The following is a 24,521-nucleotide window of genomic DNA, read 5'->3' as shown; positions in this document are numbered from 1 at the left end:
GGAGTTAGTAAGGATGACACATAAAGAGCAAGGGTAGTTGGATAGGAATTTGAGGTCAGGAAAGGTCTTTGTTTTAAGGTGAGAGATACAGTAAGTGTATGAGTGGGGATGATCTGACAGAGAGGAATAAGTTGATGTTAGAATAGAAAGAGGGAGGGGCGCCTGGGTGGTTCAGTGGGTTAAGCCGCTGCCTTCGGCTCAGGTCATGATCTCAGAGTCCTGGGATCGGGCCCTGCATCGGGCTCTCTGCTCGGCGGGGAGCCTGCTTCCTCCTCTCTCTCTGCCTGCCTCTCTGCCTGCTTGTGATCTCTCTGTCAAATAAATAAATAAAATCTTTAAAAAAAAAAAAAAAGAGGGAGAATTGCTGGAGTCTTCAGTAGGTGAGAGGGGCTATGGTATAGTGCATAAGGGGGAGACAGTGGCCAAAGGTAAGAGCATGGTCAAATTCACAAGTGGAAGGAAGGAGCACCTAAATGGGATGGGGAGAACATGCAGCCAATTTCTGTAGACTGCTTCTGTTTTCTGAGTAAAATAAGCAAAGTTAAGAGTGGGAGGCAGTAAAGGTTTGAAGAAAGAGGAGTATATATGAGATAGATGTTCAGAAGAGCGGGAAAGCTGAAAGGCCTAGGGAAATGTTAGGTGGAATACTGGGCAGCACTAAGCCTACTTTAGATTAGTGATCACAAATTTAAAGTGAGACCAGACAACCCAGTTATGTGTTTTTCTCTAGCTGTGTTTAGCTCTTCAAGTGCAAACTTTTTTTTTTTTTTTTAAGATTTTATTTACTTGTTTAAGGAAGAGAGAGAGAGACAGCGCACAGGCAGGGTAAGAGGAGAGGGAGAGGGAGAAGCAGGCTCCCTCCCATCGAGTGGGGCTCGATCCCAGGACCTCAGGATCATGACTTGAGCCAAGGGCAGAGATTTAATCAACTGAGCTACCCAGGCACTTCAAGTGCAAATTTATTAATAGGCATAGATAGGGATTTTGCCAGGTAAGTATGACACAGTGAAGAAGGGTCAGAGAGTTTGAGGATGAGGTAAAGGACTGATCTGAAGGACAGACTGGAATCTAAGCCAGATTAGGAGGGATGTGAGTATTTGAAGGGAGTGAGAGACAGTGAGGAAGTAGTTTCAATAGATTATAGATCCTAATAGAAGTAAAAAAATTGTTGGAAGTTAGGATATTAAGGGTATAAGGTGAAAAGATAAGTGATTAGGGTGATTGAAATTGAAATTATGAAGCAGTTGCAATATTGATAAAGACAAAATTTATGCTATGACCATGGGAGTTTGAGGATGAGGTGGAAGACAAGGTTTGGTGTAAGTCTTTGTCTATATGGATACTGATAATACTAAGAATTACGATAGGAATAGTGTTGTTAGAGAATGATAATGAGCCAGACTTGTGCTAAAAATTCTTAGGGAACATGGGAGATTTCTCTTTAGTGATGTGTAGGTGTTTTGATAGTAGTTTTTTGCCGTTTTTTTTTTTTTTTTTTTTAAAGAATAGTTTGTAGCAATAGAATGGAAGTAATAGTGAAATGCAAGGGAGGCCCATCAATAGACCCCACAGGAATGTAGAAGAAAAATCAGCCACCCTTTAAGAGGATGAAGATGAAGGTGAAGGATGAGGATGAAGATGAAGCAGTGTTCTCAGAAGAAATGTTGGGAAAAAAAGCTGAGGATGGAGAGATTTTTCTGGTGCCTGACCGTGAATTTCAAGAGGCCCAGTGGAAGGGTCAGGGAGAGAGGGGTCAGATGAGGGACAGAACATTGCTTTGTGAGGATGGAGAATCCAGATGGTGAGAAATAACTTGGTAATCATTGGCTTCTTGTAGTTTTGTCACAAAGAGGATAAAGGCATGATAGAATTAGTCCTTACAGTGGTTTTTTTTACTCAGAAACTTACAGTGATTTTCTTACCGTCCAAACCAGAGCACCTTTGGGAATGAGGAGAAAAATTTCAAGAGTTAAAATTAGTTTTTAAAATTATTTATTGATTGGCAAATTATTCTGTTTTGGTAGATCTGTAACATTTCTTTTCAAAAACTGTTTCAAAACATTTTTTCATAAAAACATTTGTGACATTAAAACATCAAAAAAATTTTACATTGATTTTCTAAACATTAAACATATAATCCAAACATTTACATTAGTAGAATATTTTTGGTACATATTCATGTACTTTAATCATTTTTTAGCCTGTCTCTAACATGTTATTGCTGATATTTTTCTGAAAAATATTTTTTTCAGTATTGTCTTCTTTTTATTTTTATTATAAAATTGCAGTCTTCCTTAGAGTTAAATTTATGGTGAGACCTTGAAGTGAGACCTTCAGACTTTTTTTTAGACCATAATTTTTTTTGAAGACTTTTTATTTGTCAGAGAGAGAGAGAACCCACACACAAGCAGGCAAGCAGAGGGAGCAGCAGGCAGAGCAGGGAGCCCTGATAGATGGCAGACTCTATCCCAGGGCTCTGGATCATGACCTGAGTCCAACACAGATGCTTAACTGACTGAGCCACCCATGTGACCCTAGACCATAATACTTTTCAATCAGAAAATACTCTTTAGGTTCTCATGTACCTGGTAAGGTCAGAGCAAATTCTATTAAATGGAAGAATCTCAATTTTTATTTATTTTATTTTTATTTTTTTGTAAAGGTTTTATTTAATCATTAGAGAGAGAGAGAGAGAGAGACAGAGAGCACACAAGCAGGGGGAGAGGCAGAGGGAGAGGAAGAAGCACTTTCCCCACTGATCTGGGAGCCTGACATGAGGCTCCATCCTAGGACCTGGAGATCACGACCTGAGCTGAAGGCAGAACCTCAACCTTCTGAGCCACCCAGGCATCCCAGAAGAGTCTCAATTTTTAAAAAATTTATTTTAAATAGGTAAATCTTTCACCTTCAGTATTTTTACAAGTTCTGTTTGTTTTTTTTTTAACCCGTATTCAGAGTATCCTTTTTCAGTAGTGAGCTCTTCAATATTTAAAAAATTTTTTTTACTTTATTTTATTAGTTCTTTAATATTTTTAAAGATAAAATTCATCAGGTAAGTTGTGTGTGGTTTCTTTGAATGTTTCACAAATTTTAAGTGTATTTAATATTTAAAAATTTAAATAAAAAATTTAAAAATAAATTTATGAATAAGTTCATAAATTTATACAATTGAATAAGGAGTTCCCTCAAAAGATTCTTCTCACAGGTCAAGATATTCCAAAGTACAATTAGCGAGTTTCAAAATTATATCCTTCAGTCTTTCAGCTTTTAATGTACAGTTTGTTCAATTCTTATTTGCTTTTGAAGGGATATGTTTTAGTTATCTTCCTGTGCATAAGCTTTGTTTTCATTAACTGCATTTTACGGAAAGCTTCAAAGCCTTAAGTTGAATGCTTAAATTAAAGATTGTTAACTGATTTTGAGCAAGATGCTACTAAGACTTAGGGAACTTGTTTCCAGTAATAATAATACCATCATTATAGGACACGTAGGTTTCATAAATTCACTCTTCATGGGGTTACTTGTTGATGGGCATCAAGGAGGACACTTGTTGTGATGAGTACTGGGTATTATACACAGCTGATGAATCATCGAACACTAGATCTAGAACTAACCATCACTATATGTTAGCTAATTGAATTTAAATTTTAAAAAGTCACTCTTCAGGGGTGCCTGAGTGGCTCAGTGGGTTAAAGCCTCTGCCTTCAGCTCAGGTCATGATCCCAGGGTCCTGGGATCGAGCCGCGCATCGCGCTCTCTGCCTGGCGGGGAGCCTGCTTCCTCCTCTCTCTCTGCCTGCCTCTCTGCCTACTTGTGATCTCTGAGTGTCAAATAAATAAATAAAATCTTAAAAAAAAAATTTAAAAAGTCACTCTTCAAAGGCTCAAATATTTAAAAAATCCTAAGTGATGATAGGCAGAAGAGAAAGCACCTCATGCAATGCTGAAGTATTTTTATGTATTTAATATCAGTTTGTTACAAAAATTTTGTTATTTTTCTGGTATAAATAAAATGATCTCAGAATTTGACAACTATGGCTTCTGTTTTAATTGGTTACATTATCACAGTACATTTGGTTATGAATTATGCTTTCAATTTGAAGTACATATGTGTTTCATAGGTTTCTTAACTCAGTAAGTACATTGTTTTTGCTACAGTGCTGTGCTCAACCAAAATGTATTAGTACAAAAATTAAGAATTTTATCTTTAGCATTGAACTTTTCAAATGAAGTTATATAGAATTGCCAATAATGTTAGATGTTTCACATCCACAGAATAAACTTCTAGAAGCTTTACTTTGTTTCCATGAGCTGAAGAGAAGACTAAGCCATTATTGGAATTAATCTGACTGATTCTCTATTTAAACCCTCTGATGACTTTGAAATAAAGCCAGTATCATTTAACTGTTTGAAAAATTATTTTACTATTGGCAACAACGTATTAACAGCTATAACTTTACTTCATACTTGAATTAGAAAAATTAAAATGAAAAATGAACAAAATTAATTTAGAACCGCTGTCATCTGTTTTAATGCTGCACTGTTCAGTACAATAGCCACTAGTGGCTCTTTGGATTTTAATTAAAGTTAATTAAATTTAAAATTCAGTTCCTCAGTTGCATGAGTGACATTTTAAACCCCACTTTAATTACTCAGGAGCCTGATTGAGACCATTTCCATCCTTTAAGAAAGTTCTCTTGGACACTACTAAATTATGAAAAGTTCCACCTGACAAGATGCAGACTCTCCAGCTGTAGAAGCATGGTTTTCAGGGAGTCACAAAATAACTACTAACTTACAAAGTAGATGCTCAGGTTTCTTCAGGAATTTTGTGTCTTCTGACTTCATATGGTTGGTTTATCACTCCAGCTCCCATGATAAGTGTCAACTAATATTTTGTTCATGTTACAGTTCCATTATCAACTTCTTGAGAAGCAGAAATGTAGTATTTAATTTTTTGTTAAATGTGTACTTTTGTTAAACTTATAGCATTTTTTTAGTTGCTACTATAAGGTATTTCTTTTTTTTTTTTTAAAGATTTTATTTATTTATTTGACAGAGAGAGATCACAAGTAGACGGAGAGGCAGGCAGAGAGAGAGGGAAGCAGGCTTCTTGCTGAGCAGAGAGCCCGATGTGGGACTCGATCCCAGGACCCTGAGATCATGACCTGAGCCGAAGGCAGCGGCTTAACCCACTGAGCCACCCAGGCACCCAGTATTTCATTAAAAGGCATAATCAATAATAAAGTTAACATTTAGTTTTATTCCTGTAGTAAATGACAAAAACACAGTCAGAAGAATGTTTAGGCAACTCTAAAAGCTCAACTTAACTATTTAACTTAACTATTTGTTGCATATATTTCCCATTAATTCCACTGTATTTCACTATAATTTGCCATTGGTACTGCCAACTGGCACCTGCAACTTCTCCCTTGCTGGCCGGCTGACTGGGTCAAATAGTCAGTAGGGATAGCAATATGAAGTCCTTACCCCATCACTACTGAGGACTGGAAGAAATCACTGTAAGGCCTCTTGACTGGCTTCACTTTACTTTTTGTTTGTTAGCCCCTATTGTCTGCAAAAGGAGTTCTTAGTTATGTTGCATCAAGTAGTGTAAGACTGATGATTCACAGACCTGTACCCTTGAAACAAACAATACGTTATATGCTAATAAAAAAAAAAAGATTGGAATGGGGAGATGGGTTATCACTTGTCTTTTAGATTTACTTATGTGATAAAGGGAGAATTCTTTAATTGTACATGTTTCACTAGTAAACAAGATCATGGCAGAAGCTGGAAATACAAAGAGGTCTGTCAAACCCACCCAACCAGTTTTGATGCAAATAATATTAATTTTTTTTTTAAAAAGATACTACATTTTATTTATTTTTTAAAGTTTATGTATTTTTTTTAGTGACCTCTATACCCAACATGGGGCTCAAACTCACAACCCAAGATTAAGAGCCACAGGCTCTTCTGACGGAGCCAGTCAGGTGCCCCAATACTAATATGTCTTAAAATTTAAAAAAAAAAATTGAGGGCCTATTCTAAACCAGCTGTATGCATAAATCAGGATTATCCTAGGCTGGGGCACCTGGGTGGCACAGTGGTTAAGTGTCTGGCTCAGCTCAGTTCATGATCACAGAGTCTTGGGATCAAGCCCCGCTTTTGGGCTCCCTGCTCAGCAGAGAGTCTGCTTTTCCCTCTGGCTTGTGGTTTCTCTCTGTCTCTAGCAAATAAATACAATCTTTAAGAAAAGAAAAAAAAAAAAAGGAATGTCCTAGACAAAAAGACCAATGGTTCTATTTATTTCCTATAGAAGGGAATCCAAGCTTCTACCCTTGCGTTAAGATCATTATAAATAGGATGACCCCCAATCTGCATTTTCTTTCTCAATTTCCTGTACTGTCTGCTCTGCTCTAAGTGAACTCCCCCATATTTTACTAACTTCATACTGTGGTTCATGTGGTTTCCTCTGGAACTGCTCTTTTCACCAATCTCAGCATATCTAGTTCTATTTGCCCTTTGACTTCTCCATGTAGACACCACCTTTCTTATGAACCTCTACAGTTCTTTATGTGGCTTCTCTTTGCCATTTGCCATGTTACTTTTTTATATTTTTTGCTTTTATATGTGTCAGGACTCATAAATAGGACACATACAAAATGAATAAAAGCACCAGGAATACGGGTTTAAAACAAGACTTGAGAGATACAGGTGGCCATTTGAATAATCAGCTTTGGATAACTGAGCTCTTGTATCTGTCCACTTACTCATTCAACAAATATTTATCAAGGCTTCTATATGTCAGCTTGCTTTGTGCTAGAGGCACAGTGGTGAGCAAGGTAGACCAGGTCCCTGTTGTTAACAGAGATTACCCATTCACCTTTCTTACATTATTACAGATAAAGAATTTTATGCCAAGGAGAAACTGTAGGGAACATTAAACTCACTTTTCATTTTATAGGATAGGAGATTTAGCAGGCCTTTTTATTGAGGCCTATGTATGTAAAGTGAGAAAAAATTGAGTAACACTTTAATTTTATTGAAAAAAAGATAAAAGTATTCCAAAAAATTAATAGGGCTGAAACTGGGTGACTTTTTTTTTTTCTTTCCTGAGACTTGGATGACCTTTTAATGAGTGTGTTCCCTTCACAGTTACATTGTGACTTGTGGAAGTGATGGTGATGTGAGGATTTGGGAAGACTTAGATGATGATGATCCTAAGTCCATTAACGTTGGAGAAAAGGCATATTCATGTGCTTTGAAGGTATTGAAAACATTTATAGCAAACCATGAGAAGTGATACTGCTGTTTGATATTTTATAAATGGGTAAAGAATATTTTTGTTGAAGTTTTGAATGTGCTTTTTATTTGTTTCTCTTATAAAATCATACTACTCAAATGTGTACAATAATAAAAATTTCCCAAAATTTTTACAAGTAAAACCTGAATCTGAATGGGTTTAAAATCTGAATCTAAAATCTGGATGGGGGGCACCTGAGTGGCTCAGTTGGTTAAGCGGCTGCCGTCAGCTCAGGTCCTATTGGGATTGAGCACTGCATGGGGCTTCCTGCTTGGCAGAAAGCCTGCTTCTCCTTCTCCCTCTGCCTGCTGCTTTGCCTCCTCGTGCTCCCTATTTCTCTGTCAAATAAATAAATAATCTTAAATAAAAATTTAAAAAATCTGAATGGTTTATTAAAGGTGATTAATGGTTTATTGATGGTAAACCAATTGAAATATTTGCAAGAGATTATACTTTTTCTTTTGATATTTAAATGTTCCCTTTATTTCCCTTTGAGAGAAAACTCCATGGCATTTTCAGGTTTTTAGTTCACTAATTTAGACAACCAATTACACTAGAAAAGAGGAATATTTTAACTTTTTCAAGACATACACATATTTCTAATGTTTTTGGTTTTTTTAAAAGATTTTATTTATTTGAGAGAGAGAGAGACAGAGTGAGAGAGAGCATGAGAGGGGAGGCCAGTTAGCAATAATCGTGCCTCGAATAAACCTCATTGGCTACGATACGGCCACTGTGCAAAGCTGAGAGAGGGGAGGTCAGAAGGAGAAGCAGACTCTCCACGGAGCTGGAAGCCTGATGCAGGACTCAATCCCGGGACTCCGGGATCATGACCTGAGCTGAAGGCAGTCGCTTTATCAACTGAGCTACCAAGGCGCCCCTCTAATGTTTTATGTAAGGTAAATAGGGGAATGATATGTAGGTTATTTGAAGAATGGAGACATGTTTTCAGAAGACCTTTGCAAACTAAGTATCTAAAAACCACTAAGCTTTTTATTTGTGATGAATTTTAAGTTGAGTGTATTGTATTTGGGTAGAAAAAGGTATTTTCACAGAATTCATGTTTTTTCAAACCCAGGCTCATTAAGGTAGATGAATGAGATAGTCTCAGGCTTAGATTGAGCCCTGTGTCAGGCTCCGTGCTCATCATGGAGTCTGCTTGAGCTTCTCTTCCTCCCTTCCCCTCCTGCGCATTCTCACGTGTGCTCTCTTTCTCTCTCTCAAATAAATAAACCAAAAAAAAAAAAAAGTCATATATAATGGAAAATATATTCCCAGAAGGAAAAATAGAAATGACCAACATATATTAGATACAAGTTAAATTTCACTAATAAGCAAAGAAGCACAAATTAAACAATTGAATTTTTTTTTCCTATCAGATTGGCAAGGGTGAAAAATATTGCTAATTCCAGTAATAGTGAGGGTTTGGAGAAGTAAGTATTTGTAAAGGAAGAACACTTTCCCATCTTTTTCCTTTATTCTCACACTACTACCTTCCTCATAACATTTCCAGCACCAGGTGTGTGGGTTTTTTCTCCTACACCAAGCAATTTTCTGTAATACTGGCTGGGTGTCGTACAGTTCAGTTCAATTTGGACACTGACAGGAGTGAACACCGACCTTAGAGTTCAGGGGCTCAGTCCCATGAGACTGTCCCCCACTTCAGATAATAGTTGCAAGTATTAGGTCCCCACGTTACCCACAGCATCTGTCCTACTTGGCTATAAATCAGAGGTTCCCACGACCCCTTACTTGGAGTCAATCTTTTGCTACAATAGCTCACAAAATTCAGGGAAACACTCCTACCAGTTCATTATGTAGTGAAATATAGAGAAAGGATATAGGTGAACAGCCAGATGAAGAAGTATATAGGAAAGGTCTGAAAGGCTTTTTTTTCCCCCATGGAGTTGGGATCCTCTGCCCTCCTGTTAATGGGGATGTGTTCACCAACTGAGAAGCTCTTTGAACCCCATACCTTTGGGATTTTTATGGAGGCTGCATTACATTGGCATAATTGATTATTAATTGCATTTCCAGCCCTTCTCCCTTTCTTGGATGATGATGGCATAAGGCTGAAAGTTCTGTTTCTAATCATGGTTTGATTTTTCTGATGACCAGCCCTCATCCTGAAGCTATCCGGGAGCCCACCAAGAATTGCCTCCTTTGAAGGGTCTTTTCTATCACCCAGGAAATCTCAGGGGATTTAGGAGCTTGTGTCGGGAACTGGGATCAAAGACCAAATATTAGAGCAAAAGCTGCTCCTAGTATTCTTATCACTTAGGAAATTACAAGGGTTTTAGGAACTCTGCCAGGAATAAGAGGCAGAGACCAATATGTATTTTCTATTATTTTACAGTATTGCACAACAGTTGCTGGAAATGTAACTGGGGAGTTTTGTAGGTTTTTTTTTGTTTGTTTTTTTGTAGGGGGAGGGGCAGGGGGAAGAGAGAGAGAATTTTAAGTAGGCCCCACTCAGGGCTCCATCTCATGAGCCTGAGATCGTGACCTGAGCTGAAATCAAGTCCCCAAGTGTGCTTGGGGAGCTTTTTAAGAAGTAAATTGAGGAATGCTTGGGTGGCTCAGTGGTTGAGCTACTCAGTAGGTTGACCTGCTTTTGATTTCAGCTTGGTTCATGATCTCAGGGTTGTGGGATAGAACCCCATGAGAGGCTTCGTCCTCAACAAAAGAAGTCTTCTTGGGCCCCTTGGTGGCTCAGTCATTAAGCATCGCCTTTGGCTTTGGTCATGATCTCAGGGTCCTGGGATGGAGCCCTCCATCAGCCTCCCTGCTTGGCGGGAAGCCTGCTTCTCCCTCTCCCACTCCCACTGCTTATGTTCCTTCTCTGGCTGTGTCTCTCTCTGTCAATTAGACAAATAAAATCTTTAAAACAAACAAACAAACAAGAAGTCTTCTTGTCATACTCCCTCTGCTCCTTAGATGGACCTTCCCCCTCCCTCATTTGCACTCTTTCAAATTAAAAAAAAAAAGGGAGTGAATTCATACTGTGTATAAAACATTAAATGCACGTAGTCATTTCTGGCTATTTACCTTGAGGAAATTCTTTTTTTTAGATTTTATTTATTTATTTGAGAGAGATCACAAGTAGGCAGAGAGAGAGGGGGAAGCAGGCTCTCTGCTAAGCAGAGAGCCTGACTCGGGACTCGATCCCAGGACCCTGAGACCGTGACCCGAGCCAAAGGCAGAGTTCAACCCACTGAGCCACCCAGGCGCCCTCTTTTTTTCTTTTTCTTTTTTTTTTTAAGATTTTATTTATTTGTCAGAGAGAGCACAAGCGAGGGTAGGGACAGGCAGAGGGAGAAACAGGCTTACCACTCAGCAGGGAGCCTGACATGGGGCTTGATCCCACAACCTGGGATCATCACCTGAGTTGAAAGCAGTTGCTTAACTGACTGAGCCACCCAGGTACCCTTTACCCTGAGGAAATTATATTCCTTCTATTTGTGTGGTCAAGTATATTTTTAAAATTATTGTTTATAAGTTAGAACTGATTGAAGTGTCCTTCAGGAGAGAATTTGTTTTGTAAAATTTTTTTTAAAGATTTTTATTTATTTGAGAGATGGCAAGAGAAAGCACAAGGGGGGGGCGGCAAGAAGAGGGAGAAGCAGGCTCCCCGCTGAGCAGGAAGTCCAACCAGGTCCGGGGCTGGATTCCAGGACCCTGGGATCATCACTGGAGCCAAAGGCTGCTGCTTAACCAACTGAACCACCCAGACGCCTCTATTTCATAAATTTTAGTAGACCCATGAAATGTATTTTTATGTAGCCACAAAAAAAAAGAGTGAGTGCTATATATCTTCATCCGCAAAGATACTTGCAATGAGTTGAAAAATGAAAGAGTTGCAGAGTAGTCTGTATTGTGTAGTCTTATGTTTAAGATAAAGGATACATATATACATAAATGTACATAAGAGAGTTAGAAAGACTTAACCCCAAAATGTTAGTGGAGATTATTTCATTAGAGTAGGGAAACTCATGCTTTGGCCAGAACAATTTGTTTTTTAATTTTCTTATACAGTATGTATGCACTGCATTATTTGTGTATGAAAAGACTGTAAAGAAGGAAAAAAAAAAGTGGTCTTGTAATAGTTTCCTAGGGCAGCTGTAACAAATTTTCACAAACTCAATGGCTTAAAACAACAGAAAATTATTGTCTCACAGTTCAGAAGGCAAGATGCCTGAAATCAAGGTGTGGGCAGGGTTAACTCCAAGACCCTGAGAGAGAGTCTGTTCCATGCCTTTTTTCTAGCTTCTGGTGGGTTGCCAGCTATCCTCAGTGTTCCTTAGTTGGAAGATACATCACTCCAATCTCTGCTTCTATGTTCACATTGCTTTCTTCTCTGTGTCTCAAATCTCCTATCCATTTTCTTTTTTTTTTTTTTTAAAGATTTTATTTATTTATTTGAGAGAGAGACAGTGAGAGAGAGCATGAGCTAGGAGAAGGTCAGAGGGAGAAGCAGACTCCCCATGGAGCTGGGAGCCCGATGTGGGACTCGATCCCGGGACTCCAAGATCATGACCTGAGCCGAAGGCAGTCGTCCAACCCACTGAGCCACCCAGGCGTCCCTCCTATCCATTTTCTTATAAGGACACCAGTCATTAGATTTAGATCCTTAACTTATTACATGTGCAAAGACCCTATTTCTAAATAAGACCACATTCACAGGTAACTGGACTTAGGACTTAGGCATGTCTTTTGGGGGCCATTATTCAATTCATTACAAGTCTGATAGTCTGTGCTTAAATGTTTTCTTTGGCTTTAGGAATAGAGTTTATGGTACTTCATTGAAATGACTTTACCACATAGCCATGGGAAGCTGAAAATTTTACAACAGATTTCCTTTTAAAATATAATTGCTTATAAATATACTTTCTGTTTTTGGAGTCATTCTGTTTTGGAGTCATTTGGGAAGTATGGTCAGATGTTTTGTTTGAGAACAAAGTGGAGAAAATATCACTCTCCAAAAACAGTAAAAATGCGATGAATCAACTGGTAGTAATAGTTAAAGCTTGCATAGTATTTTACATTGTCAAGGCCTTTTAACAAAGATACGGGGAAGTATGTGAAATTACCTCCATTTTATTCTTGGAAAGGTCAAAGCTCTGAAGAAGGTCAATTGACACTGTTGGTAAGGAACACAGTGGGCAGGGGTGCCTGGGTGACTCCGTGGGTTAAAGCCTCTGCCTTTGGTCATCATCCCAGGGTCCTGGGATCGAGCCCCACATTGGGCTCTCTGCTCAGCAGGGAGCCTGCTTCCTCCTCTCTCTCTCTCTCTGTCTGCCTCTCTGCCTACTTGTAATATCTGTCAAATAAATAAATAAATAAAAATCTTTAAAAAAAAAAAAAAAAGGAACACAGTGGGCTGGAGCTCAAGAAAGCCTGTGCTTGGACCCATTCTTCTCAGTCTACTAGGGAGAAGAGTGATCTGACCAGATCCCCAATTCTTTTTGAGTGTTTTCTTTTTTTTAGCTTTACTAGTTGATAAAGAACTGATAATGATTTGGTTTCCCAGTAGATTTGTTGGAAATTGACTTCAAAGCACGTCCTTTATTCAGGTCTCTTGGGTAAGTAAGTATAGATATATACTTTAATATTTTCACATGAATAGAGGACCAGTTAATGGTTACCAGAATTCTTTACTAGATGTAACTGAGGATGCTTAGTTGGATTCCACTGAGAGATCTGTCTGCCAAGTAAAGCACAGCCAGGTTGCAAAATTCCTGTACATGCATACATATAGTTGATGTTTCTGCAGTTTTGCCAAAGAATAGGTAGCATCATGTGTTGTCTTGAGTTGGTTAGTTTTTCCTGAATTCTCTTCTTGTTTTCACATTTAAGTTATTGTTAGATTAGCTTCTGATAGATTTAGTGTATTGTGGATTGTTTAATTACTTGAACAATAGTTACAAAGTAGGCATAAACAGTTTTTTTCACCGATTTTCCAGTAATTGAAGATAAGTATATATTATAGTTCAAATCTGAGTCATCTGTACTGTTCCTTGAACAGATGTATACATCTTCCCCAATTTTCTATGTAGTAAAATATCATTGTATTACCAAGTTCCTTTTCCATTGGAGTAAGAGCAGGTGTTGTAGACAAAGCAGAGGGTCTTACATGTGCAAATATGACTGAGACCTATTGCTGTATGATATTTATTAACAAACTTGAGCAATTTGTTTCTTTGGCAGTTACCATTTAATCTAAATAATTGATTATGATTTGTTAGATCATGTAAGGCATTGCTAGACAATGATTTAGTCTGTCAGAACTTAGTTCCTCCTAGAGAAGTAAGTAATAAAATTAAGGTTCTAGGGCAAATACTTGACCTTTTACGATTCTTAGCCAAAATCTATATAGAGCATTGGTATCTGCTGATCGTTTTCAGATCCTGAAAGTTTCTGTTCATTTAATGTTTTTATTATTTTTAAAAAGGTTGTTTATATTTTTACTTCCAGTATAATTAACCTACAGTGTTATATTAGTTCCAGTTGTACAATATAGTAATTCTCAACCATTTTACACTGTTCATCATTATAAGTGTATTATTTTTAGGATCCTCCAATTCTGCTGTCTTCTTACTTAGTGTTTTTAAAGAGAAGCCATGGATTCTGCATTTAGATTTTACTTACTCCAAAGATATCTGATGATTTTATTGTGGAAACACAGTGGCAATGCTGTAGTCCAGCTATACCTTCTGATGTGCTGTTCCCTCACTGAGACTAGCTATGTTTTTTTTTCTGAAAACCTCCCTTGAGTCTCTTTCCTGACACTTGGGGATGCATAAAAATACTATTTAAATAATTTTCTTGTCAGAAGTAAATGAAAATTCAGAGGCTAAAAATTTGGCTGATGAAGTGAGAATTAAATTGTGTAAAGGTATAAGTAAATTTTTTTTGCTAATAGGTACTTCAGGAAACTTGTACATTGAATGATGATTTTTCTCTTGACATTAACTACAATTATAAGCTTTTATGTTTTGTATAGGATTGTTAAGTATGGAGAGACTCAATTGATTAGGATTTTTTTTTTGCCAATGTTTCTTTTAGAATGGGAAATTGGTCACTGCAGTATCTAATAATACTATTCAAGTCCACACATTTCCTGAAGGAGTTCCAGATGGTATATTGACTCGCTTCACCACAAATGCAAACCATGTGGTCTTTAATGGGGATGGTGGAAAAGTTGCTGCTGGATCTAGGTAAGGCCCTCTGATACCCGAAAAGGAAGTAATATTAGAACAGAATGGCCTCATTCATTGGCTTCAGTGTAACATTTTCAGGACTCTGTCCCGTGTGTGTGTGTGTGTGTGTGTGTGTGTGTGTGTGTGTGTGCGTGCGCGCACATGCCGGGAGGGTGCTTAATTTTTTGTGGGGTGGGAGGGGCAGAGGGAGAGGGAGACAGTGAATCTTAAGTGGGCTCCATGCCCAGCTCAGAGCCTGATGTGGGGCTCTGTCTCACAATCCCGAGATCATGACCTGAGCTGAAATCAAGAGTCAGATGTTTAACTGACTGAGTCAACCAGGTACCCCACTTAATTTTTATATTCAAGTCTTTAGTAAAGGTTTTTGAAGGCAACCTTGTGCTTCTTTGTTAATTGAGATAGACTGCTTTGCAGACAGCCTGTTCAATAAATGCTGAAAAAGATTGGGGAAACATGGTAGTTTGATACGAAATTTTAAAAATCATCTTGGGGGGGACGCCTGGGTGGCTCAGTGGGTTAAGCCACTGCCTTCGGCTCAGGTCATGATCTCAGGGTCCTGGGATCGAGCCCCACGTGGGGCTCTCTGCTCAGTGGGGAGCCTGCTTCCTCCCTCTCTCTGCCTGTCTCTCTGCCTACTTGTGATCTCTCTCTCTTTCTCTGTCAAATAAATAAATAAAATATTTAAAAAAAATCATCTTGGGAAGAACTTCAATTGTCAGAATTTTTGTTGTTTCTCTTTATGCTTATTTGTCATATGAAAGAAGTCAAAGAAAGGAACTAATGAATTGCTGAGGGGAATAAAAGGCATAGTATTTTTTTTTTTTTTTTAGAATTTATTTATTTATTTTAGAGAGAGTGTGCATGAGGAAGAGGAGGGGTAGAGAGGGAGAGTGAAAAATCTCAAGCAGACTCCCTGCTGAGCATGGAGCCCAACACAGGGCTGGATCCCAGGACTCTGAGATCATGACCTATGCCGCTATCAAGAGCTGGCTGCTTAACCAGCTGAGCCACCCAGATGCCCCTGACATAGTGCTTTTAAAAGTAGCTGTGACTTGGGTGCCTGGGTGGCTCAGTGGGTTAAAGCCTCTGCCTTCAGCTCGGGTCATGATCCCAGGGTCCTGGGATCTAACCCCGCATCAGGCTCTCCGCTCAGCAGGGAGCCTGCTTCCCCCTCTCTCTGCCTGCCTCTCTGCCTACTTGTGATCTCTCTCTCTCTGTCAAATAAATTTAAAAAAAATCTAAAAAAAGAAAGTGGCTGTGACTTAAAAATAAAAACGGTTGGGACTTTAATTAATTAATTAATAATAGAAGCTTAAGATGTAATTAAGGAAGCCACTTAGGAAGTATTTGTATTTTAAAGGGAAATCCTGAGTTGTGTTTTTAGTATCTTTACAGAGCCAAGATTAAAAAGTAGATCCTTAAATTTGGATGCCAAATTTTACATGTTGCTGTAAAGAAATTATGACATTTACTCTTGTGATTTTGAAATATTTGGGTCATAGATATAGGAGAGGTTTTTGCATGGGTATTTATTAATACTCTATTATATATTACTCTTATTGTTCATAGTGATTTTCTACTCAAAGTTGTGGATGTGATGGATTGCAGCCAACAGAAAACGTTTCGAGGACATGATGCTCCTGTTTTAAGTCTTTCCTTTGATCCTAAGGACATCTTTCTGGTAATCATTTTTTCCATTTCTTCTACTTTTTTTTTTTTTTCAGTATTTTTAAAATTATAAGGGAATTAGCAGAAAATTTCACACAGTTGATAAAAAGGCTATTTGGTTTATTAGTTTCTCCAATTACCTTATGGTATTATGGCTGTAACCATAGAGAAATTTATTTTATTCTTGCAGGCATCAGCTAGTTGTGATGGATCTGTCAAAGTGTGGCAAATTTCAGATCAGGTAAACTTACAATTTGAATTTAAAACTTTGTGCTCATTTCTGCCATAAATGTGGTATTACATAGCATGGGGTAAAATTAATAATTCTTCTTCTTTATAGTTTCTTGTTTTTTTTTTTTAGAAGCATTGAGTACTGTTTTTGTGATCAAATCCTGTAATAACCTAATGTGAAAATGTGTTGAAGGGTAGTTGTGTTTATATCCAATCACATGGGAAATAGATTTATATTTCAGTTTTAGGTTTTATAAATCAGTGGGGAAAAAAATCTGTCAGTATATATTTACTCTACTATGAACTACCATGTGTTGGGAAGTGGTCTCTGGATTGGCAAAGGGAACAATTAATTCTTCCTGAGGCATTCTAGAGATAATGTGGCTGATGAGGAAAGTATCCCCCATAGGGTATGCCTCAATAGCCACAGTTTTTTCCGCTCATGTTTGAACTGTTTTAAAGGGTTGACTTTGATACCTTAACATTTTATAGATTTCTTGACTTTATTTTTGTAGATGTTTTAAGAATTCAGTGTATTGGGTTTTTTTTTTTCATGTGTGTATATACTTGTATTCAGTGAGTATATTGTTTGCTTATTCTGTATAGGAAATATACTTATTTAATTAAATATTTAAGATTTGTGCTTTTTATATCTCTGAATTATTTAAAGTAATTTAGGTCAATCATATATCATAGTTAGATGAAAGTGAATCAAGTTGCTTTTTTCATAGCTATATGTCAGTTGAAGAAAGCACCTCTGAAATATATTCCATTCTGCATATCTCTTTGGGAGAAGTTTCATAAAAGGAAATAAATTTTCTTTTTTAAAATATCAGACTTGTACTATTAGTTGGCCACTGCTACAAAAATGCAATGATGTGATAAATGCAAAATCAATCTGCAGACTTGCTTGGCAGCCAAAAAGTGGGAAGGTAAGTGACTCTTACTTTTCAACCTTTGTTTTAGTTACTTGTAGTTCTTGTCAACTTTGAATATGAAAATAGTAGAATTAGTTTTTTAAATTGTAACTGTTTCATTTAGGTTGTAAGTTTTAGTGCCCCAAGCCAACCAATAAGTATTGAAATGCTTTAAGAAACGTTTTAACTTTGGGGGTGCCTGGGTGGCTCATTTGGTTAAAGTGTGTGACTGATGGTGTGGGCTCAGGCCTTGATTTCTCAGGATTGTGGGTTCAGGCCCTGGGTTGGGCTTCATGCTGGGCATGGAGCCTACTTTAAAAAAAAAAAGAAGGAAACATGTTAACTTTGTAAAGGTTCTTTCTGAAGCATACATTTTGTATGAGTTAATTTTATATTCTTTATTTTGTATATAATGGAACAACTCGGGAAAGTCTTGTTATGTCTACCTCTTACTAGTAGCATTTAACATTTTAGTAGCATCTGATAGACAACAGAAAGGTAGGAATTGTTTGAAAAGAGGATGGAGAATGCTCATTATTTACAAATGAAATGGTTGAATATAAGATCTTAAGAAATCAACTGAGGGAAAAATATTATTAGTAAGAAAACCCAGCAGGGTATTTGGAAATAAACTAATATGCAAACCCAGTAACAATCCTATATATGAAAAATAGCCATTTAGAAAATATGGTGGGGAGGGACGCCTGGGTGGCTCAGTTGGTTAAGCGGCTGCCTTCAGCTCAGGTCATGATCCCAGGGTCCTGGGATTGAGTTCCACATCGGGCTCCTTGCTCGGCAGGGAGCCTGCTTCTCTCTCTGTCTCTGCCTGCCACTCTGTCTGCCTGTGCTCACTCGCTCGCTCTCTCTCTGACAAATAAATAAATAAAATCTTTAAAAAAATAATTATTAGAAAATACAATGGGGAAAAATGGTGCATTTACTGTGAAATCAAAAAAGATGAAATAACAAGGGTAAACTTACCAAAATGTGAAAGGGCTGTATAACGAAAACTTTAACGTGCTATCAAGAGGAGTAAAAGAAGACTTAAATAGAAAAATATATTCCATTTTTAGAAGGGAATTTTTGATATAAAGATGTCAGTTCTTTCCTAAATTAACCTATAGTTTAGAGAACATTCAAATGTGAAATATGAGTAAGATGTTTGAAAGGGACCGTAGAGCTGTTGTAAAATCCAGGTGGAAAACAAAGTCTTAGAAAAGAAAAATGTTGGAGTCTAATCTAGTCAGATACACATATTATGATGCTGTGAGAATTAAAGGGTACCACTGAGTCATGGATAGATATCTATTAAACAGAGAAATAGATCCAGTATGTAAAGAGTTAGTTTATTGAAAGGTGGAGAAAAGAAGATTGAGTAAATATATTGGCAGAGAGTATGAATACCAGGAGCTGAGAATCTTTGAGAACCATCTTAAAGGCTTCCTACTACATGATGAATCATGTTTGCTATATAATTCTTTCAATTTTTCTGTATATGTGAAATTTTTCAGAGAAGATTAATAAACTTGACAGTATAAAAAGCACACATTTTTGTATGAAATATTTCAAAGAATGAATAACAAACTGGGGAAAATGTTTGAAACAATATGACAAAGAGCTAATTTTCTATTTATTTATTTATTTATTATTTATTCATTTGACAGAGCATACACAACTGGGGAGCTGCAGAGGGAGAAGGAGAAGCAGACCCCCCCAGCTGAGCAGGGAGTCCGACATGGAGCTTGATCCCAGGACCCCGAGATCATGACCTGAGCCAAAGGCAGACACTCAACCAGCTGAGCCACCCAGGCGCCCCAAGAGTTAATTTTCTTAAAATTCAGAAAGTTCTTGTAAGTCGGGGCACCTGGGTATCTTAGTAGGTTAAGTGTCTGACTTTGGCTCAGGTCATGATCTTAGCGTCCTAGGATCAAGCCCTGTGTTGGGCTCCACACTTAATGGGGAGTTGGCTTGTCCCTCTGCTCTCCTCCCACTAATGTTCTCTCTCATATACTGTCTCTCAAATAAATAAACAGTCTTTTGAAAAAAAAAGTTCTTAAAAATCAGTAAGATCTGGGGTGCCTGGCTGGCTCATTTGTAAGAGTATGTAACTCTTGATCTCAAGGTTATGAGTTTGAGCTCCACGTTGGGTGTAGAGATTACTTAAAAGTAAAATCTTCGGGGCACCTGGGTGGCTCAGTTGGTTAAGTGTTGTGTTGCTCAGGTCATGATCTCAGGGTCCTGGGATTGAGGCTCACAGTGGGCTCTCTGCTCAGTGGGAGTCTGTCCCTCAGCCTGTCTACCCCTGCTTGTGTTCTCCCTCTTTCCCTGAAATAAGTAAATAAGATTTTTGAAAAATAAATAAAAATAACATTTTTCCTTTTTTTTTTTTTTTAAAGATTTTATTCATTTATTTGACAGAGATACAGTGAGAGAGGGAACACAAGCAGCGGGAGTGGGAGCGGGAGAAGCAGGCTTCCCACTGAGCAGGGAACCCGATGCGGGGCTTGATCCCAGGACCCTGGGATCATGACCTGAGCTGAAGTGAAGGCAGATGCTTAATGACTGAGCCACCCAGGTGCCCTAAAATAAAACCTTTCAAAAAAAAAAACCAAGTTGGTAAGATCCTAATAGAAAGATGGTCAAGGACATGAACTTGCAGTGTATAGGAAAAGATAATACAGATGACTTTTGACATATGAAAGTATATGCAACCTTTCATACCAAAAGAAATGCAAATTGAAACTATTGTGATAGCCTGTTTTTCATTTATCAGATGTCCAAACATCAAAAGTTTGATTTTATACTATGTAGAAGTAGGTGTGGCAGTTTTTATCAGAATGAACAGTACTAGTTCTAGGCATAAATCCTGTAAGCATATTTATATATATGCACTGCAGGGTATATATAATGAAAATAGAATTTAGGGATGGGAGGGAGACTTTCTTTTAATGTATGCCCTTTGTAGCATGTGCACTCTTAAGACTACTACATTCTGCGTTAAAGTGATAGTTGAGGAATTTTGTGGTTTTTTTTTTTTTTTTTGCTCATGAAACATTAATTAAAAATCAATACAGTTAACATAGTTTTTCTGTTCATAAATAATATATAGTTTTCTCTTTTTTGTATAAACATGGAAAGAATATATGGTTTTTATTCTGTTAGTCTGTTCTTTGGAAGAATGTCTTAAGAAAATCAGCTTCCTTTTCTCAATATATTTAAAGCATTCTGGATCTGTTTCTTTCCTTTTGGCAAATGAGGTAGATGTTTAGATCCAAAGGGCTTAGATTCCTGAGAAGTAGTATCAAAAATATGTAACTATAAGTGCTCTGGTTGTCAGTGCAAGCAATAGAGTGATCACTCATTCTTTGCTTATCAAATTTTTAAGTAATTTTCAGAATTTTGTTAGTTGCCAAATAAAGTACAATTTTGTTTTTATGTTTTGTAGTCTTATTTGGATGATTTTTTTTTTGCTTTTTTTCTAATTTAATGTAAACTTTTGTTTAAATCATTTGTCTTTCCTAATAGTTGTTGGCAGTTCCTGTGGAAAAGTCTGTTAAGCTATATAGAAGAGAAACGTGGAATAATCAATATGATCTTTCAGACAGTTTCATCTCTCAGGTAGGTTTTTTTTCCCCCCCCTCAGGTAGGTTTTATAAGTGAAACTTTGATTAGGCTAGCAGGAGTATTACACTATGCCTAAATATAGTTGTAGTGAAGTACTGTTAGACATGGAGAACAACTCCAGATTGTTGTGCATGTGTCCACCTTTTGCCCCCTCAGCCTCTCTTCGTTTAGCCGGTAACTGGACAATAAATAGGTCTTTGTTAGGTCCTGTGTGAACTCTTTCCTTGTGGAAAAAAACAAATTAAGATTTTATTTTTATTTATTTGTCAGAGAGAGAGAGCACAATCAGGCAGAGGCACAGGGAGAAACAGGCTCCCTGTTGAGCAAGGAGCCCGATGCAGGGCTCAATCCCAGGACCCTGGGATCATTACCTGAACCGAAGGCAGCCACTTAACGGACTGAGCCACCTAGGCATCCCTCCTTATGATATTTGATAAGAAAATCTCTTAATTTATAAGAAGTCATATTTAACCCTAACATAATATTAGAATATGTTATTTTCACATCATCAGTAATTAATTAGCCTTTATTGTTTAGTGAGTTTCATTGAGACTTGTGATCATAGACTCTGAAATGTTAGGGCAGGAAAGTTTATTGTTCTATATTCTCTCTCTCTTTTTTTGTTATACGTTCCCATTTGTCTCTCAAGGAAACAAGATGCCCAGTAAGTCAGCAATGGCTTAATATGGTTCACTTCACTCACTATGGTTCTCTTCATCTTGAAAGGGATGGTTGTGAGGGTACTTTTTATGATCTGTATTCTAGGATAATAACAGTTTTTAGATTTTGCTTTTAAAATTGTGTCAATATAATTTTCTCTTGGTAAACAAAGTAATAGCTGCTAGTGATAGTTAAATATTACTGAAAAAGAAATTTAGAAAGTCTTGCCAAACTGTCCTGCCTTTATGAATCAGTTTAATTAGAACTTACACAGAATATGGGTTGTAAAAATTTGAATTTGGTAATAAAAATAAGTGTTTAGTTTTGAATTGTGCAGATTGTTATTTATTCATTGTTTTTCCTCATAGGCCCTAAATATAGTAACCTGGTCTCCCTGTGGGCAATATTTAGCTGCAGGGAGTATTAATGGTTTAATTATAGTTTGGAATGTGGAAACCAAAGACTGCATGGAAAGGTATGATTCAACATATCTTTTGTCCTTTTCTTTTTTTTTTTTCCCCCCAACTAATCTCTATACCCAGTGTGGGGCTCAAACTCACGACCCTGAGATCAAGAGTTGGATGCTCTACTGACTGAGCCAACCACGCACCCCCCCCCACCTTTTTTGGTTGTTTTTTGTTTTTATTTTTGTTTTTTTGCTCATTTCTATTAGATTTTTTGTTTTATTATGAAGCATTTCAAATTTTTGCAATCATTAGAATGTCAGAATACAAACATACAGTATATAGTTATTAGTTTGTCAGAAGTCATTTAACCTTTCTAATTAAAATTAACCTAAAGCAATGTATAGTTTATATACTTTGGTACTGTTTTAAGAACTCACTTTTTAATTTTTAGGGTGAAACATGAGAAGGGTTATGCAATCTGTGGCCTAGCATGGCATCCTACTTGTAGTCGAATAGCTTATACTGATGCAGAAGGAAATCTAGGGCTTCTGGAGAATGTTTGTGAACCCAGTGGAAAGACATCAAGCAGTAAGGTAACAAGTAATAGATGGTGGAATAGTTTCTTCAAAGTCTTTTGTTGTCATATGGGTTTGGAAAACACCACAAAATACATTACTTTCTTGGAAAATAACAATTCATGTTATATTAGATGTTCAGTAATTACCTGTCATAAAGAAAACTGTTTTTAAACTTGTTTGACCTAATGCTTCCTAAATATATTTTACTGAGAAACTTTTCCCCCATAGAATGCCTATTAATATTCCTTGGCTTTATAAAGAATACCTCTGTGAAATACTATTTTAGTATCCTGGTTTTCTGGAGGTTGTTATTTAAATAAATATAGATAAAAATTAGGGTTAATAAGTATAACTTAGTTTAGCCTGTAGACCTTTACTGCTCTGAATTAGCTTTAACTCTTAGAGCTACCCTTATATCTCTTAATGCTTAGACATCTGGCCTTACTGAACTGCTTTAAACAGGCCACCTTGTTTTATACAACTCCTTATTTTTGTTTGTTATTCCTCCTACATGGCAAATATACCCAGTCTTATTTTAAGTCTTGGTTTAGGGTTCCAGTTAAAGATCATTTACTTAACCGCCCCCCATTTATGTCTACTCGGATACTGATACTGGAACCCCTGGAAAATAGAAGCGTGATGGGAAACTTAAGTTTAGTTTCTCAAAAAGTCAAAAAATTGACTCCTAAAACCATAGTTGGGGGAAAGCAGAGATGCAATTTAGACTGCCTGCCTGAAATAGTATTTCACTGCCTGACTGAATCCCCCAATGATTTCAGAATTTGGTAGCACTAGACACATCTAAAAGTGGGGCTATAAACAGAAGGTTGGTTTAATAAACAAGTAGATATCTCCAATCTCACATTAGTGTGCATACCTAGGTAACTGCCTTCTCTCACTGCCATGTATATTCTGGCAGAATGCTGGAAATTTGTTCTCTAGAAAAGGTAAAACAGAGGTCTTTGGTTAGTGCACTGGGTACAGTTGAGCAGCATTGGGTGGTAGAGGAATACTGTACTGAAAAGGATTAAATGAAAGTGTATATACTTAGATGTTAAAATTCCCAGCCTATTTTTCATTGTTGGCTCCTATGGCATTGTCAGCTGGTCTAACTTAGGCTTTTCAGGCAAGAGATCGGAAGAATTGTCTCTGGGGAATCTGTCCAAGAAAAAAGCTTAAAGACTGAGGATTCTTAACTCCAGGAAAAAAAATTACAAAAGGAAGGAAAAGTGATCATAATATGCCACATTTATAAAATGAGGATGGCAATAATGTCTACCATGTAGAGTTTTATTGTGAGGATTATATGAATTATGTATAGAATTAGAAGGTCTCTAACACAACACTTTATAAGTTATAGTCAACCATGAATAGCTCTTAGTATTTTTATTCAACCATGAAGATCATCTATATGGTCATAATAATCTCTATATTGGGAGGATTGGAGTAGGAGAATAATGTACATACATACAAGAGAATAGTGGTGGTTGAAAATTACACCAAATCCTCATATTTCCTAATATACAGAAGTTAATAGAATCTATTTAATAGATAATGATTAAAACTGAAAAGCCAAAAAAATAGCACTAGAATATTACTTAAAACTATGGAGGAAATTATCAAAAGAATTGTCTAAAAGAATAGAAAAGTAAGTTGGAGGCTGTGCAGGAGGACTATTTTCATTTTTATAATAAACCTTGTAACTGACTAATTTATATGCATGTGTAACACTGATAAAAATGAAGTACATTGTAAAACAGTTTTTAGTTCAAAGGTCACCTCTTATAAAACCTTAACCCTTAATTGCTCACTCTTTTCTTTTTTGCTTTTATTCTTCATAGTACATATTCCTATCATAATACCTCTAATACTTTATGGACCTCATTGTAAGTATAAGGCAAAAGTCCTTTT

The 24,521-nt window shown here is 37.0% G+C and overlaps 1 protein-coding gene and 1 pseudogene across 1 annotated transcript in view; one reads left to right on the top strand and one right to left on the bottom strand.

Annotated features, from left to right (window-relative positions):
- Positions 1 to 24,521, top strand: part of WDHD1 (WD repeat and HMG-box DNA binding protein 1) — a 65,259-nt gene that overhangs the window by 3,795 nt on the left and 36,943 nt on the right. Inside the window, exons 3-10 of the mRNA XM_047735704.1 lie at positions 7,158 to 7,269; positions 14,371 to 14,522; positions 16,095 to 16,206; positions 16,384 to 16,434; positions 17,261 to 17,356; positions 20,867 to 20,959; positions 21,994 to 22,100; positions 22,484 to 22,625. Coding sequence (XP_047591660.1) covers positions 7,158 to 7,269; positions 14,371 to 14,522; positions 16,095 to 16,206; positions 16,384 to 16,434; positions 17,261 to 17,356; positions 20,867 to 20,959; positions 21,994 to 22,100; positions 22,484 to 22,625 — 865 coding nt within the window. The remainder of the gene's footprint in view (positions 1 to 7,157; positions 7,270 to 14,370; positions 14,523 to 16,094; positions 16,207 to 16,383; positions 16,435 to 17,260; positions 17,357 to 20,866; positions 20,960 to 21,993; positions 22,101 to 22,483; positions 22,626 to 24,521) is intronic.
- Positions 7,880 to 8,050, bottom strand: LOC125105733 (uncharacterized; annotated as a pseudogene).

This window comes from Lutra lutra, chromosome 7 (genome assembly GCF_902655055.1).
Source record: "Lutra lutra chromosome 7, mLutLut1.2, whole genome shotgun sequence".
NCBI lineage: Eukaryota > Metazoa > Chordata > Mammalia > Carnivora > Mustelidae > Lutra > Lutra lutra.
The sequence above is the reverse complement of the archived record's forward strand: the minus strand, read 5'-3'. Positions and strand labels throughout refer to the sequence as shown.